Source organism: Musca autumnalis, unplaced genomic scaffold (genome assembly GCF_047663935.1).
Source record: "Musca autumnalis isolate F117 unplaced genomic scaffold, ASM4766393v1 scaffold_4, whole genome shotgun sequence".
Classification (NCBI taxonomy): Eukaryota; Metazoa; Arthropoda; class Insecta; order Diptera; family Muscidae; genus Musca; species Musca autumnalis.
In genome coordinates this window covers 226,048,517-226,072,856 of record NW_027411977.1, presented here as the reverse complement: position 1 = coordinate 226,072,856, position 24,340 = coordinate 226,048,517, and the positions used below count along the sequence as shown (strand labels likewise).

Sequence of the window (24,340 nt, the reverse complement as noted above, 5' to 3'; positions counted from 1 at the left end):
AAAACATTTATACACCACATAACAACAAATCTGCATATGTATTTTATAAATGAGTAAGAAGAAGCAGTAGCCAATACGAAAACAATAACAAAAAACAACTCTGTTAAATGATTTAATTCTTCATATAGGTATACACGACGACGACGAAAACGACAACAAAGGCATTTATAACTCTTGTTTCTCTCGCTATGTCGTCCGTCAATTTGCTTAGGTGAGAATTCGTAATAATAATTGCTAGAAAATAAAAGACCAATCCAATACTAATTCGTTAAAATTTCATACAGATTTTTATATTTTTTTTCTTAATTTGTCATTCTTTGGTGTATCAAACTTCATTTCTCTTTTCCAAATGGCAACACACTTTTCACAGTAAGTGTCAAACGTCTAGTCTACAGTGTTGTATCTCATCTATCTTCTATCTATTTAACCACAGCTGAACACCTGCTGCTCAGTTGCATTGAGAGTGAGAATCTCCTCAGATAGACCCCAAAGAGGAGGAGATTATTTAAATGTGTTGATTGGCTGCGTGTATGAGTCGGTTATGTGTGAATAAATGATTGAGATTAAAACCAAAATAAAGTAGTCAAAAAAAATAGGCATTAAAATATTAAAAGATAACAATTATTTGTATTAATTTTATTATTATTTCCATTAGGAAAAAATAGAATGCAATGCATGGTGTGAATAATTTTAGCTATGGCCCCCCTACGTACCACCACCACGACAACAAAATAGATTCATTAAAAAAAACTTGTTCAATATCACCCATACAAGCGCATGCAGAACATCAAGTAATATGTGTGTGTGTGTATCTAAAAGAAATGAAGGCAAAGAAGCAAAAATAACAACAATGACAAATTACACAAAATAAACGGACAGCGAATAAAGTAAAACAGCAAAACATTCAAAAATTCAGACACGGCTCCCTCCCCCATCACATGCAACATAACTACCTACCTATAGTTGTTATCCATCCATGCCTACCTTAACCCAATTCATTAACCAAAATTATTATTTAACTATAAAAAAGAAATTGTTTGTTGTCGTCGTCGTTTCCCCCCTTCCTCTAATCACTCACTCACTTGCTCGCTCACTCTCTTTCATTTGAATATAAATCTATTTTTAAATAACAGTTATAAATTTGCAGTTTCGTTTTTTTTTTCTATGACCACGAATGGCTCTACTAGTCCAAAAAGATGGTCGTTTTGAATTGTTTTCGAAGTTTTTGTCTGTGTTGTATGTGTGTATGTTTCTATGTGTGTGTGCGTATTTTCTTAGTAATAATTTGAGATCAACAAATTTAAAGGTTCCCCCTAAATATAAGCGAAAAAATAGGCTAGGAAACTTATTGGCAACTCGTTTATCTATTTAGAGAATTATAAGGATAAGTAGTTTTAGGCATACTTAAAAGGTTATGAATTATAATCATATATCATGGAATAAAAGGTTATTTTGTTTATTTTTACATATATGTAGATGTGACCTGTGGCCAGGCCGCTTAAGACATTACACTATCCCTTAAATGACATATTTTTGAAATAATACATAGTCTAAAGTGAAGATTTTTATTTGCTGCGAGTATGTTTACATTTAAAAGTGACCTGTGGCCAGGCCGCTTAACGTGTTATATATCGCCTCTTAAGCGGGGTACACACGATCAGTTTTGCTCAAATAATGGGTTGCTTGCCAGTGTGGCCGTTCATTTTTGTCAGTCATCAGGCAACGACAAAATATTTTGTGGTCGCTGGACAGTTATCGACAATTCCGAAAAATCGACAGTCAAAACTGATCGTGTGTACCCCGCTTTAAACGACATTTACATTTATTGAATTTATACACAGACGAAAATGGAAATTTTACTTTTGTTTACACATCTAAATGTGACATCTGGCCAGGCCGCTTAAGGCATAAACGCATTTACACAAGGGCAATTTTTAAATTATAAATAGTCGAAAAATGGCAATTTTACTCATATTTATTACATCTAAATGATGTGACCTGTGGCTAGGCCTCTTAAGACACTACACTATCCCTTAAATGACATATTTTTGAAATAATACATAGTCTAAAGTGAACATTTTTTATTTACGAGTATGTTTACATTTAAATGTGAGCTGTGGCCAGGCCGCTTAACGCGTTTTATATCGCCCCTTAAACGACATTTACCCAAGTGCTGTAATTGAAATTATGCACAGTCGAAAAAGGAAATGTTACTTTTGTTTACACATCTAAATGTGACCTGTGGCCAGGCCGCTTAAGACTTTGCCAGACATTACACTATCCCTTATATGACATATTTTTGAAATACATAGTCTAAAGTGAACATTTTTATTTACGAATATGTTTACATTTAAATGTGACTTGTGGCCAGGCCGCTTAACGCGTTTTATATCGCCCCTTAAACGACATTTACCCAAGTGCTGTAATTGAAATTATAGACAGTCGATAATGGAAATTTTACTTTTGTTTACACATCTAAATGTGACCTGTGGCCAGGCCGCTTAACGCGTTATATATCGCCCCTTAAACGACATTAACCCAAGTGCTATTATTGAAATTATACACTGTCGAAAATGGAAATTTTACTTTTGTTTACACATCTAAATATGACCTGTGGCCAGGCCGCTTAATGCATTACACTATCCCTTAAACGCATTTACACAAGGGCTATTTTTTCAGTGATACATAGTCGAAAATGGCAGTTTTACTTATGTTTATTACATCTAAATGTGACCTGTGGCCGGTCCGCTTAAGACTTTGCCAGACATTACACTATCCCTTAAATGACATATTTTTGAAATAATACATAGTCTAAAGTGAACATTTTTATTTACGAGAATGTTTACATTTAAATGTGACATGTGGCCAGCCCGCTTAACGCGTTATATATCGCCCCTTAAAAGACATTTATCCAAGTGCTATTATTGAAATTATACACAGTTAAGGCATTACACTATCCCTTAAAAGCATTTACACGAAGGCTATTTTTTAAATTATACCAAAACGAAAATCGCCATTTTGCTTATTTCTTACATCTAAATGTGACCTGTGGCCGGTCCGCTTAAGACATTACACTATCCCTTAAACGCATTTACACAAGGGCAATTTTTAAATTATATATAGTCGAAAATGGCAATTTTACTTATGTTTATTGCATCTAAATGATGTGACCTGTGGCCAGGCCGCTTAAGACATTACAATATCCCTTAAATGACATTTACACATGGAAAGTATTAAGCGATTCCATTGTCGCTTAAAGTGCATTCACACAATCACTTAATATAATAAAAAAACTATCCTATTCTATTACTTTCAGAAAGAGTCTCTTGAAGCGCCCTTTCATTTAGAAGGGGTCTCTGGAAGAACCATTTCTTTCAGAAGGGGTCTCTGGAAGTATCCTTTCGTTCAAAAGGAGTTTCTGGAAGTACCCTTTGTTTCAGGAAGGGTCTCTGAAAGTACCCTTTCTTCAGGAAGGGTTTCTGGAAACAACCTTTCTTTCGGAAAGGTGTGTGTGCGCGTGTTTTCTTAGTAATAATTTGAGATCAACAAATTTCAGAAAGGGTCTCTGGAAATACCCTTTCTTTCAGAAAGGGTATATAGAAGCGCCCTTTCTGAAAGAGAGGGTCTCTGGAAGTACCTTTTCTTTCCGAAAGTGTCTCCGGAGGTACCGTTACTTTCGGAAAGGGTCTCTGGAGGTACCGTTTCTTTCAGAAAGGGTCTCTGGAAGTACCCTTTCCTTCAGAGAGGTTGCCGGGAAGTACCATTTCTTTCAGTAATGGTCTCTGGAAGTATCCTTTCCTTCAGAAAGGGTGTCTGGAAGTACCATTTCTTGCAGAAAGGGTCTCCGGAAGTACCCTCAGCATCCACACAACCTTTACCCATAATCATCAGTCACCATTCTCACCTACATAAACATCACATCATCATCAACCACATCACATCGACAAGCACTAACCAAACCAACAACTATCCGGCTCTCCTTCTCACCTACATACACATCACTTCAACCCCTGCAATAAACCAATCACCACACACAATATTCAGGATGATCACAATGGACCTCAAGGTCTCCGAGTGGAGCAGTTGCCAGGCAAGGCAGCTGCGCGTCCTAAAACCAAACCAAGTACCCTTTCTTTCAGAAAGGGTCTCTGGAAACACCATTTCTTTCAGAAAAGGTCTCTGAAAGCATCCTTACTTTCAGAAAGTGCCTTTGGTAATACCCTTTCCTCCAGAAAAAGTCTCCGGAAGTACCCTTTCTTTTAGAAGGTGTTTCTGGAAATACACTTTCCTTCAGAAAGGTTGTCTGGAAGTATCTTTTCTTTGAGAAAGGGTCCCTGGAAACACCATTTCTATCAGAAAAGGACTCTGAAAAGCACCCCTTACATTCAGAAAGGGTCTTTGGTAGTACCCTTTCTCTTAGAAAGGGTCTCTGGAAGTACCCTTTCCTTCAGAAAGGGTGTCTGGAAGTACCCTTTCCTTCAAAAAGGGTGTCCGGAAGAACCCTTTATTTTAAAAGGGGTCTCTGGAAACACCATTTCATTCAGAAAACTTCTCTGAAAGCATTCCTCACTTTCAGAAAGGGTCTTTGGTAATACCCTTTCTTTTAGAAAGGGTCTCTGGAAGTACCCTTTCCTTCAGAAAGAGTGTCTGGAAGTACCCTTTCTTTTGGAAAGTGTCTTTGGAAGTGACCTTTCTCTTAAAAGGGTCTCTGGAAGTACCCTTTCTTTTAGAAAGGGTCTCTGGAAGTACCCTTTTCTCAGAAGGGTGTCTGGAAGGTCTTTGGTAATACCCTTTCCTTCAGAAAGGTTGTCTGGAAGTACCTTTTCTTTCAGAAGGGGTCTCTGGAAACATAATTTCATTCAGAAAACGTCTCTTTTAGAAAGGGTCTCTGGAAATACACTTCCCTTCAGAAAGGTTGTCTGGAAGTACCCTTTCTTTCAGAAAGGGTCTATGGAAATACCCTTCTTTTCAGAAAAGGGTTCTGGAGGTGCCCTTTCTTTTAGAAAGAGTCTCTGGAAGTGCCCTTTCTTTTAGAAAGTGTCTGTGGAAGTACCCTTTTTTTCGGAAAAGATGTGTGGATTTCATTATTTCCTTACCATGTTGTATCTTTACCTTAAATCAATAATTTCTACATTCCCTACCCTGATGAATATTCGGGTTTCTAGTGTTGATTTTCTATTAATTTCAGCGTTTATATTATATTCACTTCTATGAAATTTAAGCAAATTGTGCATTACTTTTATTTAATCTATTATGTACCACATTAACCTGTGGAATAACAAAATTATTGCACTATTTCTTTTAAATCGAGTTGAATTTTTCGTGTTAAAAAGCCCAATTAAAATTGTGTGAAAAAAATTAAATAATTGTAAATTTCCAGCTCTGTTTAAAACATCAAAGAATACTCCTCTACGAGAGCGAAACCTCCGCACACAAAAAAAGAAGAAATCAAAAGTGGTTAACGTCCCGCTCAGCACTACAATCAAAAATTTGAAGCTGCCTACATCCTTTCTCTCTTCCTCCTCCCTCCCTCTCTCTTTAAGAGATGTAAACAATAAAGGTCATTTTGTGTGTCAACAAATAACACAAAGTTATAATTAAAACACGTCCATCACTCAATTAAGGAAGGAGAGTTTTGACTAAACACAATCCTCCATCACATACTCACTTCCATAAGAGAGAACAAGAAGAACATTTGAACGAAAGGAAATAAAAAGCAGCCTCCGCCGCAATAACAGACAGCTGATTTTGTGTCACACCCCCACTTCCTTGGAATTAATATAGAAATTACAGTGTCAAACACAACAACAAAACTTTCTTCAAAACAAAAGACGAATTCTAGATTTTAGACGATTTTACAAATATCCAAGCCACATCCATCCTTCTTCTCCTCAAAAAGTAAAAAAAAAAAACTATCATCAAGAAGCTAAAGAGAAGAAATTTTAACTTCCAAACACAAAAAATCTTCCCTAAAGAACAACAACAACACATTTTGTTATATTTTTTCCTTTTGTTTACAAACATCTATGTACATATATTTTTTGTTAAACGTATTCTACACAAAAGTGGTGGAGTAAAAGAAAATTAAAGATTTTTGTCCACTTTGCCGCCGCCACAACATTCAAACAAACGCCGCCGTCACTAAAAGTACTACTACTACGCCATAAGCATTTCTTGTAACGCCGCCGTTCAAATCATTACTAAAATTGCCGTCGCCGCCGCCGCCTTTGTCGTCCCCCCAATACTAATTTACGCCTGCGTCTTACGCTAAGGCGTTATGACAAATTCGATTGCGTCCGCAAAATGCCCGTCTGTCCTAACGTCCGGCAAATATGGTATGTCACAGCAGCGCAGCATTATCGATGATTCCAAAGAGTATATATTCGTTAAGCTTACCGATTCGGCATTACGTGCAATTGAGGAATATCAACGCAATAAACAGGCCAAACGTTTACAGACAGGACAATGTGCCAAAATCCAGTTCTTGGGCAATGCTGGCATTATACAATTTCCCACAGCCGATGGTGGCCCGGCGGAGGGTCGTAAATTCGGTTTTGCCATCGATGATGTTGAGGGCTCTTTGGAATGCATACAACAGGCTGGAGCCGATTTGGATGTGCTCGGCTCACTCAATCATCGCATGCGCATCCATGCCAACGATGATGTCTACGACACGACACGGACAAAAATGGCAATGGCCGAGGAAACGGAGAAGAGCAAATGCATACGGGAAATTAAACCGAATCAAACAGATATTGGACGCAAGGTGAAAAGGCCCGTTTCCGCTGCCTCACTGCAAGCCTATACAAATGGCGGAATAGGAGGAGGCAGCAGTAGTAACAGCAACCACAGTAGTAGCAACAATCTTAGTAGTAACCTTAATGGCAGCAGTAGTTATTTAAGCAGCATTAGTAATAGTAATAGTCGTAATAAATTATCAGCAGCAGCAGGAGGATCATCAGCGGTGGGATCAACGCACTCGCCACCTGGTGGTGGTGGTAGCGGTGGAGGACTGAGTAATGGTGTTTCTTCTTCCCGCCTGCTAACAAACAATACAAAATCCTCGCCCAATCCCTCTTTAATGGGTGGTAATGGCACAATTGGTAGCAGCAGCAGCAGTGGTAGCAATCATCAGCGTTATGGAAGTCCCTCAAACTTCTCCAGCTCCTCAAATGGCTTACCCTCGCTGGGCCTGGGTGGTGGTGGTCATGACAGCAATTCTCCACCCAATAGTGGACCCCAGAAAAAGGCCTTGGTTGGCAACAATGGCAGAAATCTGCCAAATGGTTCATTACTTGGTGGTGCTGCAGCTGCCTCCAAGGCATCCACCCAAAATGCAAAGGGTGCTGGAAGTGCCTCTGCCAATGGTAATGGTGGTAAAATGGCTGATGTGTCACGGCGCAAAATTCGTGAACGTCTCATCCACCTGCTGGCCCTGAAGCCTTTTAAGAAACCCGAACTCTATTCCCGTCTCCAAAATGAGGGTCTGGCGCCAAAGGAACGCCAGCTAATTAGTAATATACTCAAAGACATATCGACATTGTCCAGGGACAATACCTACAACTTGCGACGCGTCATGTGGAATGATGTTGATGAGAATTGGCCTTTCTTTACGGAACAGGAAATACAACAGCTGAAACGGCGTAAGCCTCAAAACCTGACACCGCCTAACAGCTCTGATGCTGGAAGTTCAATATCGGGACAAAGTCCCACATCATCAACACACACGGGGAGTCCACCACCTGCCCTAAGTAATGGCAATGCCATGAATGGTGTCAACGGTGGTGGTGCTGGCTTAAAGCGTGCTAGTCTGGAGCCAGATTTATATGATGGGGCTTTAACCTTGGCGGGACAAAGTAAAAAACAAAGAATAAGCCATTATAAAAAGGACACAATGTCCAACTCCTCCTCCTCCTCGAACCCAAATAATGGACTTAATGGTTTGGGCGCTGGCGCAAGATTGGGCTCCTCCTCCACTGGCATGGGTTATAGCAGTGGCGGAAATGGTTATAGCAATAATCACAGATCATCTTCCGCTGCGGCATACTCTCCTCATAACTATAATTCTGGCCATAATGGCAACAGCAACAACAACGCCATTACCAATGGCCACGATGAGAATTCTGGTAATTCCGATTTAACATTTAATGTGCTCAACAATATGGATGATTTTATACAGCAACATACCGCCACCACCACCAACTCCTCGAATGGAGAAAGAGGTGGTACAGATCAGCCAAGCAAAGCTGGCCGTAAATCAAGCAAATCTTCGTCTGCCGCTGCTGGTGGTAGCCAAGCAATCAGCTCATCCCTATCATCCTCTGCCATATCTTCCAGTAGTAGCAACACACTGTCCGCAGCATCGGCAACGAAAGAAAAGCGCAATTCCAGCGGTAGCACTTCAAGTGGTTATTGCAGCAGTACTTCTTCCAGTAATCGAGAAGCTGCCACATCGTCCACATCCTCCAACGCAACAACGGCGGCCGCTATGCGCCGCAATAATTCTCCTACGCCATATGCTAATAATTTTGTGCCTGAAAGTAAATCAACGTCAAACGGTAGTAGCAGCAGCGCCAGAGATAGATATCATCAAATGCAACAACAGCAAAAACAACGCCAACCCTCGACTTCTCCAAGTTATGCCAATCACAGCAGTAGTTCTCATAAAACAAATGGCGTTGTCGTCGGTGGTAACGGCAGCAGCAGCAGTAATAGTGTCATACCAAACCCCAATGAAGACTATAAAATGTCAAGCAGTAGCACGTCAGCCTCTTCTAGCCGTTCTCGTCATCATACTTCCTCCTCCAACTCCTCCTCTACTGGACGCAATGGTGTTATCGAGTCATCCTCCGCATCATCAAAACACTCAAGATCCTCAACACCAACACAAAAGCATTCTAGTAAGCATAACAGCCATCACAACAACAATGCCTATAACAGCAACAACAGCCACTCTGCTGTGGCGCCTCCTCCGGTTTCGTCATACAATGACAATGCCCGCACCCCACCCCAAACTGCCTCGCACTCTTCATCCCAAGATCAGCAGCAGCAGCAACAACATCCTTCGCCTACGCAACAAATCGCAGCTGCTGCCACCTCTTTTTCATTAGCCGGCAATTCCCACTCTTCCTCAGATGGACCTCGCTTCGATTTTAGCAAATATACGCCCATAACAAGCATCGAACAGAGGCGTCGTTACAAGACTGAATTCGAAAAGAATTACGATGAATATCGCAAATTATTGGCACAAATAGAGAGTGTGGGCCAACGGTTTCGTGAGCTGGCCGATCGCTTGAGTTGTGTACAACAGGGTTGTCCCGATTACTATAATATTAAGGATCAAATTGTTTCCGAATACAATCGCATACGCAAAGAGGAGGCCATTAATCGTGGGAAGGAGCGTTTCGATTATTTGCATGAGAAGTTGGCCCATATCAAACAGCTGGTCATGGATTATGATAAGAAGCTAACAAGTGGTATGGCCACAGCAGTGCCGCCGCCATCATCAGCAGCGTCAGCGCAGCAGCAACAACAACAGCAGCACCAGCACCAGCATCAACAACAAACAGCAAGCCAGCAGCAGCAACAACAATATCAGCAGCAGGGGTTGCAGCAACATCAACAACCTTATCACAATGGAAATGGGTCTACGGCCCATCTATCACCAATGCTGCAGAGTAGTGGGGAAAGTAATCACTCACCACCTCTAATGGCGATGAATGGTGGTGGCAGTGGCGTGCCGAATGACGTTGTTGAAAACCACACAAATGGTGGCATTTCATCCCTGTCATCATCTCCCCAAACTAAAAAGAGTTCAAAACATCATAAGAAACAAAAACATCAACAACAACGCCAACCTGAGCACCATCATCAACAACAACAACAGCAGCACTATCAGCAGCAACAACAACAGCACTATGGTCATGAACATCATGAACCAGAAACGATACCAATGTCTGATGATGATGACGATGATGATGTGGTGGCTGTGACTTCGGCAACAACAGCAGCAGCCGCAGCATCATATGGTTCCAATTCTTGGCAGCAGCAGCAATCCTCACCACCCGCACATAAAACACAAGAATTGCCGCAACAGCAGCAACTCTTTTCAATCACCGCCTCACCACCATTGCCCAACGAAGATCTTCTTCATCATCAACAGAATAATAATAACGGCAACAACAACAGCAACAATGATTCAGATTCTGATAGTGATTCTTCATCATCATCCTCATCGAATGATGACAATTCGGATGATGATAATTCGGATGGCTCAGATGATGACGATGATAATTCCGATGATGATTCCAACGATGATGATGATGATGACGACGACGATGATGATGATGACCAATGATCCAGACCATAGCTATGACCCTTTGCTAAATGTAAATGCAAACCAATGTTTATGATTATGGATGATAATGTTGATGAAGATGATGATGATGATGATCATGACCGACCGATGATTGACCGACCGACCCGCAAACAAACGCAAAACAAACAACCAACAACAACACTTATTACTATTATTGTTCTTCAAATACAACACTATTATTATTACTACTACTACATCTTTGGTTTATATGTGTAAAATATTTACTATATATTTTTTAATTATTAAATAATAATTATATAATATAACAAACAAAAATAAACAAGGCATAATTTAAAAAATTCAAATATATAAACTATTTCTTAAAAGAATTGTTGGTAACAGCCGGTTTTTTTTGGGTTATCATTGTAGGGTGAATGTCACACTAACAGCTGATTTTTTCTCGCCCTCATTTACTTGGCAACTTATCGAAAAGAGTAAAACTTGCAACTGCAAACATTTATGTTAGGAAGAAATCCTCTCTCTCCACATACCGGATATATTTTTAAGAAAATGTTTTTATTCGCCTCGGGAATATTCAGTCAAAGACAAAATTGATTACATTTCTTTTCTCCTGTCTGGTATTTTTGTGTGAGAGAGATCACCTCAAATGTAGAATTTGTCGCCTCATCAAACATATGACAGTTTTGCCGCCGTTAATCAACGTTTATCTTAAGTGGCCTGGCCACATGTCGTTTAACTGTACATAATTCGTTTTCACAGGCTTTTGTTAATGAAATCGTTCCATATTTACTTGTTTAAGGTAGAAAATGTATCAAAAACCCGGCATAATATGCAAGAGTATTAGAAACAGAGTATTTTTAAGTGTTTATTGTGGAGGAAGTAAGCCAAGATGATGTACACACTTTGAAACAACTTTTAAAAAATGTATATGTAAATATGGATACCTAAAATAATTTGGTTATATTTTTATTATTTTAGTTTTGTTTATATTGTTTATGTCAGTCCTTTATCTGTGAATATCAATAAAAAGGAAGGATATTCGTTAGATCTCAAAACAAACACATATATATTGTAGAAACTTATTACAAAACACCGTTTACATTAGAACCAAACATATGATTTATGGTACAACTGTCATTTAGATAAAACAATTGTTGGGATTGATGGTGAGGTGTATACTTCAAATAGTTTTTAACACAATGTTCATGTTTTGTAAGAGTTCTCTGGGATAGTTGCAATTTATTGTAGGGTGTTAAAAATCATGTCAGGCATATTTGAGGCAATAAAATTTGTTTAGGGATATATCTTTTTAATGGAAATCTCAGTTACCAAAATTTTATAACTCAGCTCTATTTCCTCCCAACGATCTAACCCCAAATTATAACTCCAAAATAAAATTCATTTATGGAATAGTTTATATATTTACAAAAAAATGCATAAAACTCAATGAGCAAGCAAGTAAAAGAAAAAAATTAAGAAAAAAAATTTTAAAAATACATTAAAACAAAACCAACAAAAATCATCAAAATGTGTTGAAATTATTTTGTAAGCCTGAAGAGGAGATACAACAACAAAAGAAAGGGAAAATATTATAAAAACTAAAACACACACACCTACACACACATTATTTGCAAGCAAAAACAAAAAATCCTCATAAAAATCTACAAAATAAAGAATTTTTTTATATACATAAAACAAAAAAAACACTATATAAATTAGCTTACTATTATTATATATAGTTATAAATAATCCTCCAAACAATTGAGAAAGCAGGGGAGCAAGAAGTTGTAATCATACACTCCTTACTCTTCTTTCATCCAATTACCTACCACTACAAACAAAACAAAAAAGTGTAAAAAATCTTGTATAACAGAAGCAAAAAAAATTAATTTTTTTACCATTTGTGTAATATTTAGATTAGTAACAAAAAAAGAAAGAAAAACAAAATTCCTTTATGCGAAAAGAAAACAAAAGGAAACAGGTTGAAAAATTTGTTCGTTCATCTTCTCATTTAAATATAATGGAGAGAACATACTGTGTAAAAGTTTTTTTTTTTAAGATTCACTCAATTTTAGTCGAAATTAAAAAAAGTCAAATTGCAGCAAGAAAAGAAAGAGTATGAAACAAACAGCTCAACTAAAATATCTTATTCAAATGTGGGTATTTTAGAATTTTTGATAAAATAATGAACTTTTATCTTCATCGAACTACATTTTGAAGAGATAATTATGTGAAATGGGGTAAATGCAAAGATAATTCAATGTGTGGCCAGGCCACTTTAATAAGTAAATCATATCGACGCCTCCAAACAATAGTATGCTAAGTCGACTTAGCATGTTTTCAAGTTCTTTTCATTTTTATATTTAACGTCCTTTAACTTAAATTCTGTCAAATTTTGGTAATAATCGGACAATCCGAACAGAAGTTATAAACAAATATTTACTTAACATAGTACTGAAGGTCAAAGAAATTTCCAAACTTTTAGAGCTTGTCCTGCAAAACTCACTGCTCAGAATAAGCAAACTATTATTTGGTGGTGTCGAACGTCCTTTAACTTAAATTCTGTCAAATTTTGGTAATGATCGGTCAATCCGAACAGAAGTTATAAACAAATATTGACTTAGCATAGTACTGAAGTTCAAAAAAATTTCCACACTTTGAGAGCTTCTCCTGCAAAACTCACTTTTTAGACTTAGCATACTATTATTTGGAGGTGTCGATATGTGCTATGTTATGTTTTGAACGGAAGAATAGAAATAAGCTCGATATAGATCTCTTCTATTGAATGATACCTAACTCATCGATTCATCTCAGTAATGCATATTGCACAAAATATTTTAAATAGAACGTCTAAAAAAATATCCAAAAAATATCAAACAACTATTCATTCCAAATAGACAAAATTTTGTAAAGAAGAATAATCGGTAATCGATTTTATGTCATTTTATTCTCAGCGCCACGAATTACGGTATTTTTATACGAAGAGAAACTATCGTCATTCATTCGCTAATAATATTGTCGATATTCGAAATCAAAAGTTTTCCTGCCACAAACTGAGCGACGAATGAATCGTTTTCCATTCATTCTCGTGTATTGTTCTCGAACAAAATATCCGCAAAACTATCGAGAAACATTCGAAATCAATAGCAATGATATCGTTTTCGATAGCAGCGATGGTATGGTGGGTTCTCTGAGGATGGGAAATTTTGTTGACATAGTCATATTACTGAGCCACTTTACTTCAATATAGAAATTATGTTCATTTTTTTAAATAATCTTTCGGAAGGGCATCACATTTTAACATGAACTTTTAAAATATCTCAGAGAATTCGCAAATTCCATCAACATTTTCATAGCTGACAGATTTTACATGAAGTGGCCTGGCAACACAATAAATTGGTAGATGAATATGAATTGGGAACAGAGCAAACGAGTTTAAAATATGCAGAAAAATGTATTGAAACTTCCCAAAAGGCCCAATTTGAAACATAATTTACATTGTTGTAATTATTATATTAAACCTACTCTGAAAAATTTTACATTTGAATAAGATATTTTTGTGTTGAATGCGTTAATGTATTTATTTTTTTTTTGACTGGGTTATCTTTTCTAATTTATTTTCTTTTTATAATTTCCTTTTTTTTGTATGATGAAACAACAAACCATGTTATATTACAATATATATATTTTTTCATTTGAATTTTTAAGCATTTGTTGCATAGTGTTTTAATTGCTTATTATTACATTTATACATATATAAAATATATATATATTATTTTTTTAATTTTATTGCTTTCAATTATAATTTTTTGCTCTTTTTATTATTATTATTATTATTAAATATAATGATTATAATTATAAATATAAAACAAAAACCAACCATATTAAATTTATAAAGTTGTTAAAAAAAAAAAAAACATAATAAAAAATCAACACTTGTGCAATTCTTAAGAAATTGAGAAGAAAAAATTACAAAAAAAATTATAAAAATGGTGTTTCATTTTGAAATCTTCAGTTTTGTTTCGCTTTTTAGTTGGAAAAAGATTTTTTGACAGTTTTAAATTCATTATTTGGTAAACACTTCCCCCTATTGACCAAATGACACGTCCTCCCTTCTTTCAGGTTTCAGGTTTTTGTTTCGCTTTTTATTTGGAAAAAGGTTTTTTGATAGTTATTAAATTCATTATTTGGTAAACACTTTCCTATTGACCAAATAACACATTTTCCCTCCTTTCAGGTTGTAAGAGAGAAGTAAAGTTTTTTTTTTTATTTTTTTCCATTTCCAATTTCCTATTATTTTAGCGCTTTTCTAGCGTATCCATATATGCAACACTAATAAATTGTCTTTTAGCAATTTTCGCGTTTTTTCTAGTGTGTTCGTGTATGCCACACTAATCAACTGTCATTTAGAAAAGTACACTAAAGTGGCCTGGCCACATGCCAATTTTGTTTTTATAAACCTAATTTAAACTAAATTAATTGATTATTTAAGCGAATAGGGTTTACGGCAGAGTCGGGCTTCTTTGCAATGAAGTATAGTGAGGGCGCCCACTGAGTTGTTTTTGCATTTGCTTTTCTCTCTCACAGTGTGCGTGAATAAAAACATCATGTGGTTGTTGAGTTTTTTCACCCATACATACACATATACTAAAACATTGATGGTAAATCTTGGGCGACACTGGTTTACGGTGACGGCTATTTTTGAGAATATGCATTTATTCGTCTGTACCACACATTTTAACAATTCAGATGTCTCAAACTTTAAGAATAAATAATCTATTGAGAAACTTATTGATTAAGATCGTAACAGTACGTTTAGAAAAGGGTTCATTTTAGCAAATCCTTAAATCCAGTGGATTATATTCATACGATAGGTCTGTCTGGTTACTTTCTCAGCAAGAATTGTCCAGCAAGAACTTTCTCAGAGAGTAAGGAGTTTTTATTCTCTTTTGCAAGAAAATTGTAAAAAGTAAACAGACACCACCATCCCGGCAAAAATAAGCAAGCAATCAGCTGACTTGTCAAAACAGAACAATTTGTCCGCCAATAAAGGAAGCAAAAATGTTGTATTTTACTAAAATTAAAAATGAAAATTACCCAAAAAAAATTGTTTTTAATTTTCACAAACATAAATCACCGAATAATTAAAAACAGATGATTAATTGTTTTCAGGAAGAAGAAGAGTTACAAGTGGTTGCAAGCAAGGCACATGAATACGGTAGCCTCATTGACCTATGAGATAGACTTCTCTTCCAAAATAAACAAAAAATAATCGAGCAAAACTTACAAATACCAAGTTATGGTTAATGAATACTTAGTATTCCACCAACAGCACTATTCAGTGCAAAGGAAGAAGAAGAATACGGTAGCCGACTCACGCCAGCTCATGGTGGAATACGAAGGTGTTACATCAAATCATACAAAACGTCAAATTTGCTCACAATAATGCATTACTGTGAATTGCTTGTTTACATTTTGTATGTGATTTTATTTACAATAATGCATTTTGACAACTGGTATGAAGATCAGCTGTTTTTGCCGATGTACCTGTATTATTGTGCCATGCGCCAGCTGATTGAACATGAAACGTCAAAAAAGTTGTTGTAAACAACATACAACAACAATTTTTCATACAAAAGCATAACAAATGTTGACATTTAAAGTCTACAACAAGAGGTTTTTTGTTGTTGCTGTTCGAGGAATCGGCTACTTTATTCAATCTGCCTTGGTTGCAAAAAGAAATTTGTCCAGCAAGTACTTGCAAACTCTCAGTAATAGAACTGTCAAAAAGTCTCTCTCGAATAGCTCTCTTTTGCTGAAGTTTTGTGTTAACATACGACTTCCAGCAACAATTTGTACAAATTGTTGCAAATTTTAGGGTAACCAGACACACCTAATATATGCCAAATAAATCGAGACAATGCACTTAACCATCGTATTAGTCTAAACCAAGCTTTATTTGATTGAACATGAACATCAACTATATTTAAAACGCCGTTTACATTAGAGCTTTTTGCCTGGTTAATCTTCTTTATGAGGATTTATTTTGACATATACACAATGGAATTGACATTTGAAACTTAGTGGGTTTATTAAATCCGGTGGTTATATGCAAACATACAGTCCATTGCGGATAATCTGGGTCCGCCACTGCATATCAGGATTTATGTGGAGTTTAACATATGTTTACATCAAATCCAAATAGAGCGAGTATCATGATAATGTAACTCCATCGTAAACAACGTTTTAATGGACGACTATCGTTATTTTGAATGCTTAAATAGGTTACCCGACACAACAACCTTGAAAAATTCTTAAAATTTGCATATAAATAATTTCAATACAAAACATATTTATTTAACAAAATCCATTAAAAATTCTATTTGCACACTTCCAAAAAAAATATTTAAATACACCTGTTTAAACATTTAGGCATATTTAAAACAAATTTGTTTTAATTGGACCCCAAGACTATAAATTTCTTTTTGCTTCTTTTTGTTTTGGGGAAAAACCGAAAAACCTGTTTCACAAGTCAATTGTATATAAAATATTGCTTTTTACTTTATTTTCTAAAGACGACATCAAGTTTTAAAATGGTTTGGAATTATTTTTTATATAAATTTTGTATTATGACGTGGGCCTAAATTAATTAAAAGATTTACCCCTGTTTTAATGACTGTGGTGAGGGTAATTGTGTTATTAGAAGATGGGGTTATAAGGTTATGTTTACATCAAATCGATTTTTATAAAACGCCACATATTTGACATTCAATGGAATTGACAACTTCAATGACTAACAGATTTTTCTAAAACGCATTTTGAGGTAAACATATTCTAGAATTGGATTTATTTCCACCACTCAAGGGTGGTAGATATGTACTGGGATTTTATAAGTTATTTTTTGATTTACAGAATATCGCTAAAATTAAAAAGCAAAGTTATAAATGAAAAGTATTAATAGAAGTTGACAACACTGTTGGTATCGGTAGGAGGAGTTAACGACAACTTTATTTTGGGTATTAAGTTAACGAAAATTTTCGTTAATTACCGAAATTATAAGCATTTTAAATTTACCGATTTACTCAAAAAATGAGTTACAGAATTCCATTTCCGATTTCCTTTTATTTTAGCGCTTTTCTGGTGTATCCATATATGCAACACTAATAAATTGTCATTTCACAATTTTTGCGTTTTTTCTAGTGTGTTCGTGTATGCCACACTAATCAATTGTCATTTAAAAAAGTACACTAAAGTGGCCTGGCCACATGTCAATTTTGTCTTTATAAACCTAATTTAAACTAACTCTTGTGCCAGACTATGAAAAATTTCATGAAAATGTTTTGAGCTTGTGGGTAAGAAGGGAGAAAGGGAGCTCCTTCACCTCCACCCTCTCCTAAAAGCCAAAATATTTTCATGTGCTATTTTCAATGTCTGGCATCACAGTAAATTAATTGATTATTTAAGCGAAAAGGGTTTACGATGACGTCTATTTTTGGGGATATACATTTATTCGAATATACGACACATTTAAACAATTCAGATGTCTTAAACTTAAAAACAAATAAACTAATGAGAAACTAATTGATTAATATCGTAATAGTACGTTTAGACAAGGCTCATTTCAGTAAATCCTAACTTATTTTTTGACTTACCAACAAATAGCGGTAAAATTAAAAAGCAAAGTTATGAATGAAAAGTATTAATAGAAGTTGTCAACACTGTTGGTATCGGTAGGAGGAGTTAACGACAACTTTATTTTGGGTATTAAGTTAACGAAACTTTTCGTTAATTACCGAAATTATAAGCATTTTAAATTTAGCGATTTACTCAAAAAATGAGTTACAGAATTCCATTTCCAATTTCCTTTTATTTTAGCGCTTTTCTGGTGTATCCATATATGCAACACTAATAAATTGTCATTTAACAATTTTTGCGTTTTTTCTAGTGTGTTCGTGTATACCACACTAATCAATTGTCATTTAGAAAAGTACACTAAAGTGGCCTGGCCACATGTCAATTTTGTCTTTATAAACCTAATTTAAACTAAATTAATTGATTATTTAAACGAAAAGGGTTTACCATGACGTCTATTTTTGGGGATATGCATTTATTCGAATATACGATACATTTTAACAATTCAGATGTCTTAAACTTAAAAAAAATAAACTAATGAGAAACTAATTGATTAATATCGTAATAGTTACGTTTAGACAAGGCTCATTTCAGTAAATCCTAACTTATTTTTTGACTTACCAACAAATAGCGGCAAACTTAAAAAGCAAAGTTATGAATGAAAAGTATTAATGGAAGTTGACAACACTGTTTGGTATCGGTAGGAGGAGTTAACGACAACTTTATTTTGGGTATTAAGTTAACGAAAATTTTCGTTAATTACCGAAATTATAAGCATTTTAAATTTAGCGATTTACTTAAAAAATAAGTTACAGAATTTCACTACGGAGTCGAAAAAAAGTAACGAATAGGCCTTCTCGATTACAGAAATATTTCTTTTATGACTGGGTTCATTTGCAGTGGAATTCCAACACATTAATTGGTCATATTCTTAGCTTTTTTACTTCTTTTTTGAGCTTCTTCTAAAGAAAAAGACTTTGGAACAAGAATATTTTTTTTTGAACAAAACCAAATATTGTATATATATTTTGCAAACAGAATACATATTTATTTTTATATACATTGAAAATAATATTAAGGCTAATCAAATATAAAAAAACCACACAATCATGTGAAATATTTTTTATAAAACAACAACAACAAGAAAACATTTTTGATAAAAAATAATCATATGGAAAAAGTCATAATATATTTTAGGCAAAAAACAATATTATTTGCTTCAAAACAAATTGTATATTTTCGTAACTCCCAAGTACAAAAACAAAACACAAAAGGAAACTATTTTTTGTTAATTACCATGGACCAATAATTAATTTGCTTCGTTTTTTATATTTTGATAATAATAAAAGTTTGTTGATGCTTGGTGTGGCCTGGTTGTTTTAAAATAACCCGAATGACTTTCAGTGATGTTATTTTCTATTAGTTAAATGTGTGGCCTGGTAGCATATACATGTGATCAAATTAAAGTTTAAGCAGCCGGGCTACATCTCAAACACTCACTAGATGGTAATATCTTCTCTCATTGTGGGGAAACAAGAGTTTTTTTTTGTTAATTAAACAAAGCATATGCAAAGTTCTTTCTGTTTAATAATAAAATAATTTAATGTCATCTTTCTCAATAATAAATCAGAGCTTTCTATAACATAATTTCCCTAACAAATATTGAGAGCTTCAGCATTTTGGCAATGTTTGTATTAAACAACCTGGCCACATCACAAATTGTGAAACATATGGAGAAAATTTATTATTGTAATGAAAATCCCATAAACAGGGCTGCATATGGGAAATGTTTACACAATAATCCAGTGTTTGTGAGACTTTACATTTTATTTGCAATTTTTGGTATTATTTTCTGTTGTTAGTTTAGACTTCACTTAAACTCACGTTTACACTAGCATTGGTTGACATATTCCATGCAAAATAAGTCAAACAAGCCGCATTGGAGCGAATATTATGTATAGACATTCACATTTCAAAACATGGCCAGAGTCCCTCATTTCCTTTTATGCGAAAAATTAACATAGATAAGAATTTATTTCAAAACATGGCCAATTTAATTCATTACTCCGTCGAAGAATAATTTAAAAAACAAAATGTATATAGAAAATATTAATAATAAACCAAACCAAGCCTGAGGTATTTGAAAAATGTCTACAAAATTGAAAAAAAAATGTTGAAAAACAAACTCACACAAACTTAGTATAAATATTTATCATATGACATTTTGTTTAACAAAAAGTGAAAAAACCACAGAAACGAAACACAACAACAACAAACTCTAGTTCTTAAGTTGCAATTTTGCTGACAAACAACAACAACAAATTAAAAGGAAAATCCGGCAAGTCAAGGAGAATACAAAAACAAAACTATATATACACAAAAAACCATACATACAAACAAATATATATATACACACATATATATATATATATCATATAAAACAAATACTTGATATTGTTAAAATAAAGTAGTTTATAAAAAAATAATATTACAAAATATAAATTAATAACAACAACAAAAAAACATTTAAAGACAAATTCCCCCGAAATACTATGACGACGAACAAACTACATGATGATGAAACTATAAGATGAGAAAGAACAAAACAAAAACAAAAATCAACAATATATATAAATAAAGACTTTAAAACAAAAATATTGATAAAAAAACATATAAAAGATGTTTTATTTAGTTGGAGGGCAACAAATTTACCACAAATGTCGCTCTTATTATAACTCTAGGTTTCGCCCTTAATGAAAACATTAGGACATTCTTAACCAGGGTACCTATTCTGTAACTTTTTAACAACTTTACTCATTGTTTATTTTACAACAATTTCATTTGTTTGTTTTGTAGTTGTTACAAAAACAAAAGAAATTTTAACAACTTTTCAATCGATAAAAGTTACAGAATTCCTATACAGGGCACTTATTCTGTAACTTTTTAACAACTTTACTCATTGTTTATTTTACAACAATTTCATTTGTTTGTTTTATAGTTGTTACAAAAACAAAAGAAATTTTAACAACTTTTCAATCGATAAAAGTTACAGAATAGGCCTACAGAACTCTTTTTTGCCTTTTTCTCTGAACAAATATTTTCTACTTTTGAATTGAACAAATTAAAAATCTTCGTCTTGTTAAAAAAAAAACTTCGATCAGTCTCATGGCACAATTACCCAGGTAGTGGCATCGTAAAATTTTGAATATGTTATGTCAAAACTTTCTTTATGTTGTTGGGGAAATTACAACAAAAATAATTTTTTTATAAAGGGATTTGACATTTCATATTCGATCAGCTGGTGTGATACCACTACCTGGTAGTTCTGCCATGATCAGTCTCTAAAACAAATTGGGTCAAATGACAGACAGATTTTTAAAGTAAAACTTGCTTTGATCGTCGGTATAACCGTTTTAGTCCAAAGCAATGTAAACATACATGATTAAACTGCTTTATTTTAATATTTTGTATAAATGTAGTGTTAAATTCAACACCATAGAGCAAATAAAATACGTAGATGTAAACCAGGCTTAACATAAGACATAAATGGTTGCTTTATTGAAACCGCCAGGCCACACATTAATTTTGGGAAAGTAAAGGAAAACTTTATTTATACAGCATTAGGATAAAAAATATGTTTTTGCTTATCTTGATTTCAAATGTTATTTACTTAAAGTAAACGTCATATGAAATCCACTGGATTTGAGTAGTGCGATTCTCTAACCCCCATTATTACAAGTCTTCTTTTGTTATATTTTGGATTTATCCATGGTACAATTAGAAAGGTAGATGCCTCAGCCCAGCAGATCGAATCTAAAACGTCAAAAATTTATGAATTCGCCTTGAAAAATCAAAACTAAAAACCGTATGATTCGGTAAGTAAGAGATAGCATGTCTACATTTTATAGACAAACACAAGCGATAAAGAGACAACAAGAGACCATTTGCGAAAATTTTGACAGTTTACATTACAAAAAAATTGCTTTGTTGTAGCAATTCGCCGATGCATCTACCTTTGTAATTGTACCATGTATTTACCGAAAAGATTTAAAGCGTTCCGCTCAACTTAAAGTTTGATGATTGAATTTCAATGAGGAGCTTCTTGGCATTAACTTTCAATGTAAACATTATATTTTTAATGTCTCTAAATTAGTGTATTTTCCGTTTTCAAATCCATAAGATAGTAAAAGAACACATATAATAATGACCCTAACTCATTTTTTGAGTTACGGACAAAAATCGGTAAAATTAAAACGCAAAATTATGAATGAAAAGTTCAAATAAAAGTTGACAGCACTCTTGCGATCGGTAGAACTTTACGACTACTCTTTTTTTGGTCGCTAACTTGCCGAAAAATATCGTTAATTGCCGAAATTATAAGCATTTTAGTTTTAGCGATTTTTGTCGGCAACTGAAAAAATAGGTTAGAGAGTCCTGTTCCAGAACCTGCAAGAATCTACACATTTTTACTGACAATTTTTTCCACTATGATATCAAAAAAAAGTAAAAAGTTGTTCTGGAACAGACCATATAGGTGAGTTTTCATTTGACGTATACGCAATAGAACTGACAGTTGAAAACCACCATTTCGTCGTAAATGTAAACACGATCACAAAATATTTCATTAAAACTCTAATTAAACGATTCCATATGATTTTTTCGTAATTTATTAGTAATAAATTCAATAACATTGTCATAAAAACAACAAACGAAAACATTAAACATATAAAATATCTTAAAATTTGCTAATTCTCCATATCCTTGTATATGTGGCCCACGACGGGTAACACACACAATATTGAATCTAAATGTTTCCCCTTGTTTGTCTTCCTCTTACTTAGACCTTTGCCCCCCATTAAATTCCTTAAAATTCTTGCAATCAAAGATTATCATTCGTGTGTATATTACAGTGCATAATAACACATTTCATCCATTCATTTTTTTCTAGATACGTATATTAAAGGAGCAATAGCCCCATACAAAAACACAATGACACCACCAGCGACAGATGTCAGCTATCATCAGTGTGTGATTTTAACTCACACCTGTTGGTTGGTTTAGTGGTTGGTTGTTGCTTCTTTGAAGGACCTCTAGAACCCTGAACGTTCAGACGTAGAAAAATTTACCGCGAATAATTTTTGTAAACATTTTTTAATTTTTTTACAAAATAATACATTTACCAGCATCGCGATTGCGATTTAGCAATTAAGATGTCTGGTCCATTTCCTCCTGACATTGATTTTGATGTCGCCGAGGAAGAAGTGACGTCAACCCCTCAACTCAATGATGGAAAATCAAATAGCAAAAATGTCAATAACTCTAACGACCGCAAAAGGCAAAGAATGGAAAGCGCATTATCTCCAGTGAATGTTAACATTTCCGAACTTAAAAAAAAGCTGGTGAGTTACAACACCAACAACCAAAACAAATTTGGCATTTTGGAAGTCCTTACGGACGTTAATCTCAACGGCGAAAAACCGGCCACAGAGCCTCGTTCATCCAACGAAAAGGCAACAACATCTACAACAGCAACAAAAGGAAAATCATGGTGCCCACCAATTTTTGTATACAACATGAATATAAATTCATTAGCAGAGTCCCTGAGAGCTACTCTTCCGGAAGGCTCATTCAGAATAAAAAATGTCAACAAAAGCAAGACTAAGTTATACTTTGCTGATCCTACCATACATGCCTCTATGATGGCAATACTTAAAGAGAAGAAAATCCATTCGTACTCATTCACACCCAAAGATCAAAAACAAGTGTCATTGATTATCCGTGGACTATACTCATATGGCGATGCTGATAAAATTAAACTTGAACTTGACAAACTCGTCCCGGAAACAGTGGCCAATGTTACCAAATTCTCGACACCGAGATCTATCAAAGATAAAAAAGACACAGGTCTTTTTGCAGTTTCTCTTCTCCCTGGGAAAAAACTCAGTGATGTGAGTCACATTGACGAGCTACAAAGTCAGACGATATACTGGGAAAAACCCAAGAGAAAACAGAGTGACGTACAGTGTCGAAGATGTCAAAGATGGGGCCACATTGCACGGAATTGTAATTCAGCATATAAGTGCGTAAAATGTGATAAAAACCATGGTCCGGGTGAATGCCAACGTGTTCGGTCAGAGACAGAACAGCCATTTTGTGCCAATTGTGGCGGAATAGGCCATCCAGCTAACTGGAAGGGGTGCCCGATATACAAGAAGTATGCGTCTGCACGCAAAATGAGGATAAATCAGGCCATTGAAGAGAAAAACGCAGCTAAAGCGAATGTGAATAGAGCCATAAACAAGTCTTTTGTATCTGATGGGAAAACTTTTTCCAGCTTGTTTAATACTCATCCTTTACAAAATGATACGT

General features: G+C 34.8%; 2 protein-coding genes across 9 annotated transcripts in view; both read left to right on the top strand.

Moving 5' to 3' along the window:
* Positions 1–12,286, top strand: part of Su(Tpl) (Suppressor of Triplolethal) — a 56,540-nt gene extending 44,254 nt beyond the window's left edge. For all 6 annotated transcript variants that reach the window (XM_073980837.1, XM_073980842.1, XM_073980839.1 and 3 more), the window contains exon 3: positions 5,381–12,286. In XM_073980837.1, coding sequence (XP_073836938.1) covers positions 6,278–10,357 — 4,080 coding nt within the window. In that variant the 5' untranslated portion in view covers positions 5,381–6,277 and the 3' untranslated portion in view covers positions 10,358–12,286. The remainder of the gene's footprint in view (positions 1–5,380) is intronic.
* Mi-2 (chromodomain-helicase-DNA-binding protein Mi-2 homolog) overlaps positions 1–24,340 on the top strand; it is a 97,169-nt gene that overhangs the window by 49,209 nt on the left and 23,620 nt on the right. The window lies entirely within an intron of this gene.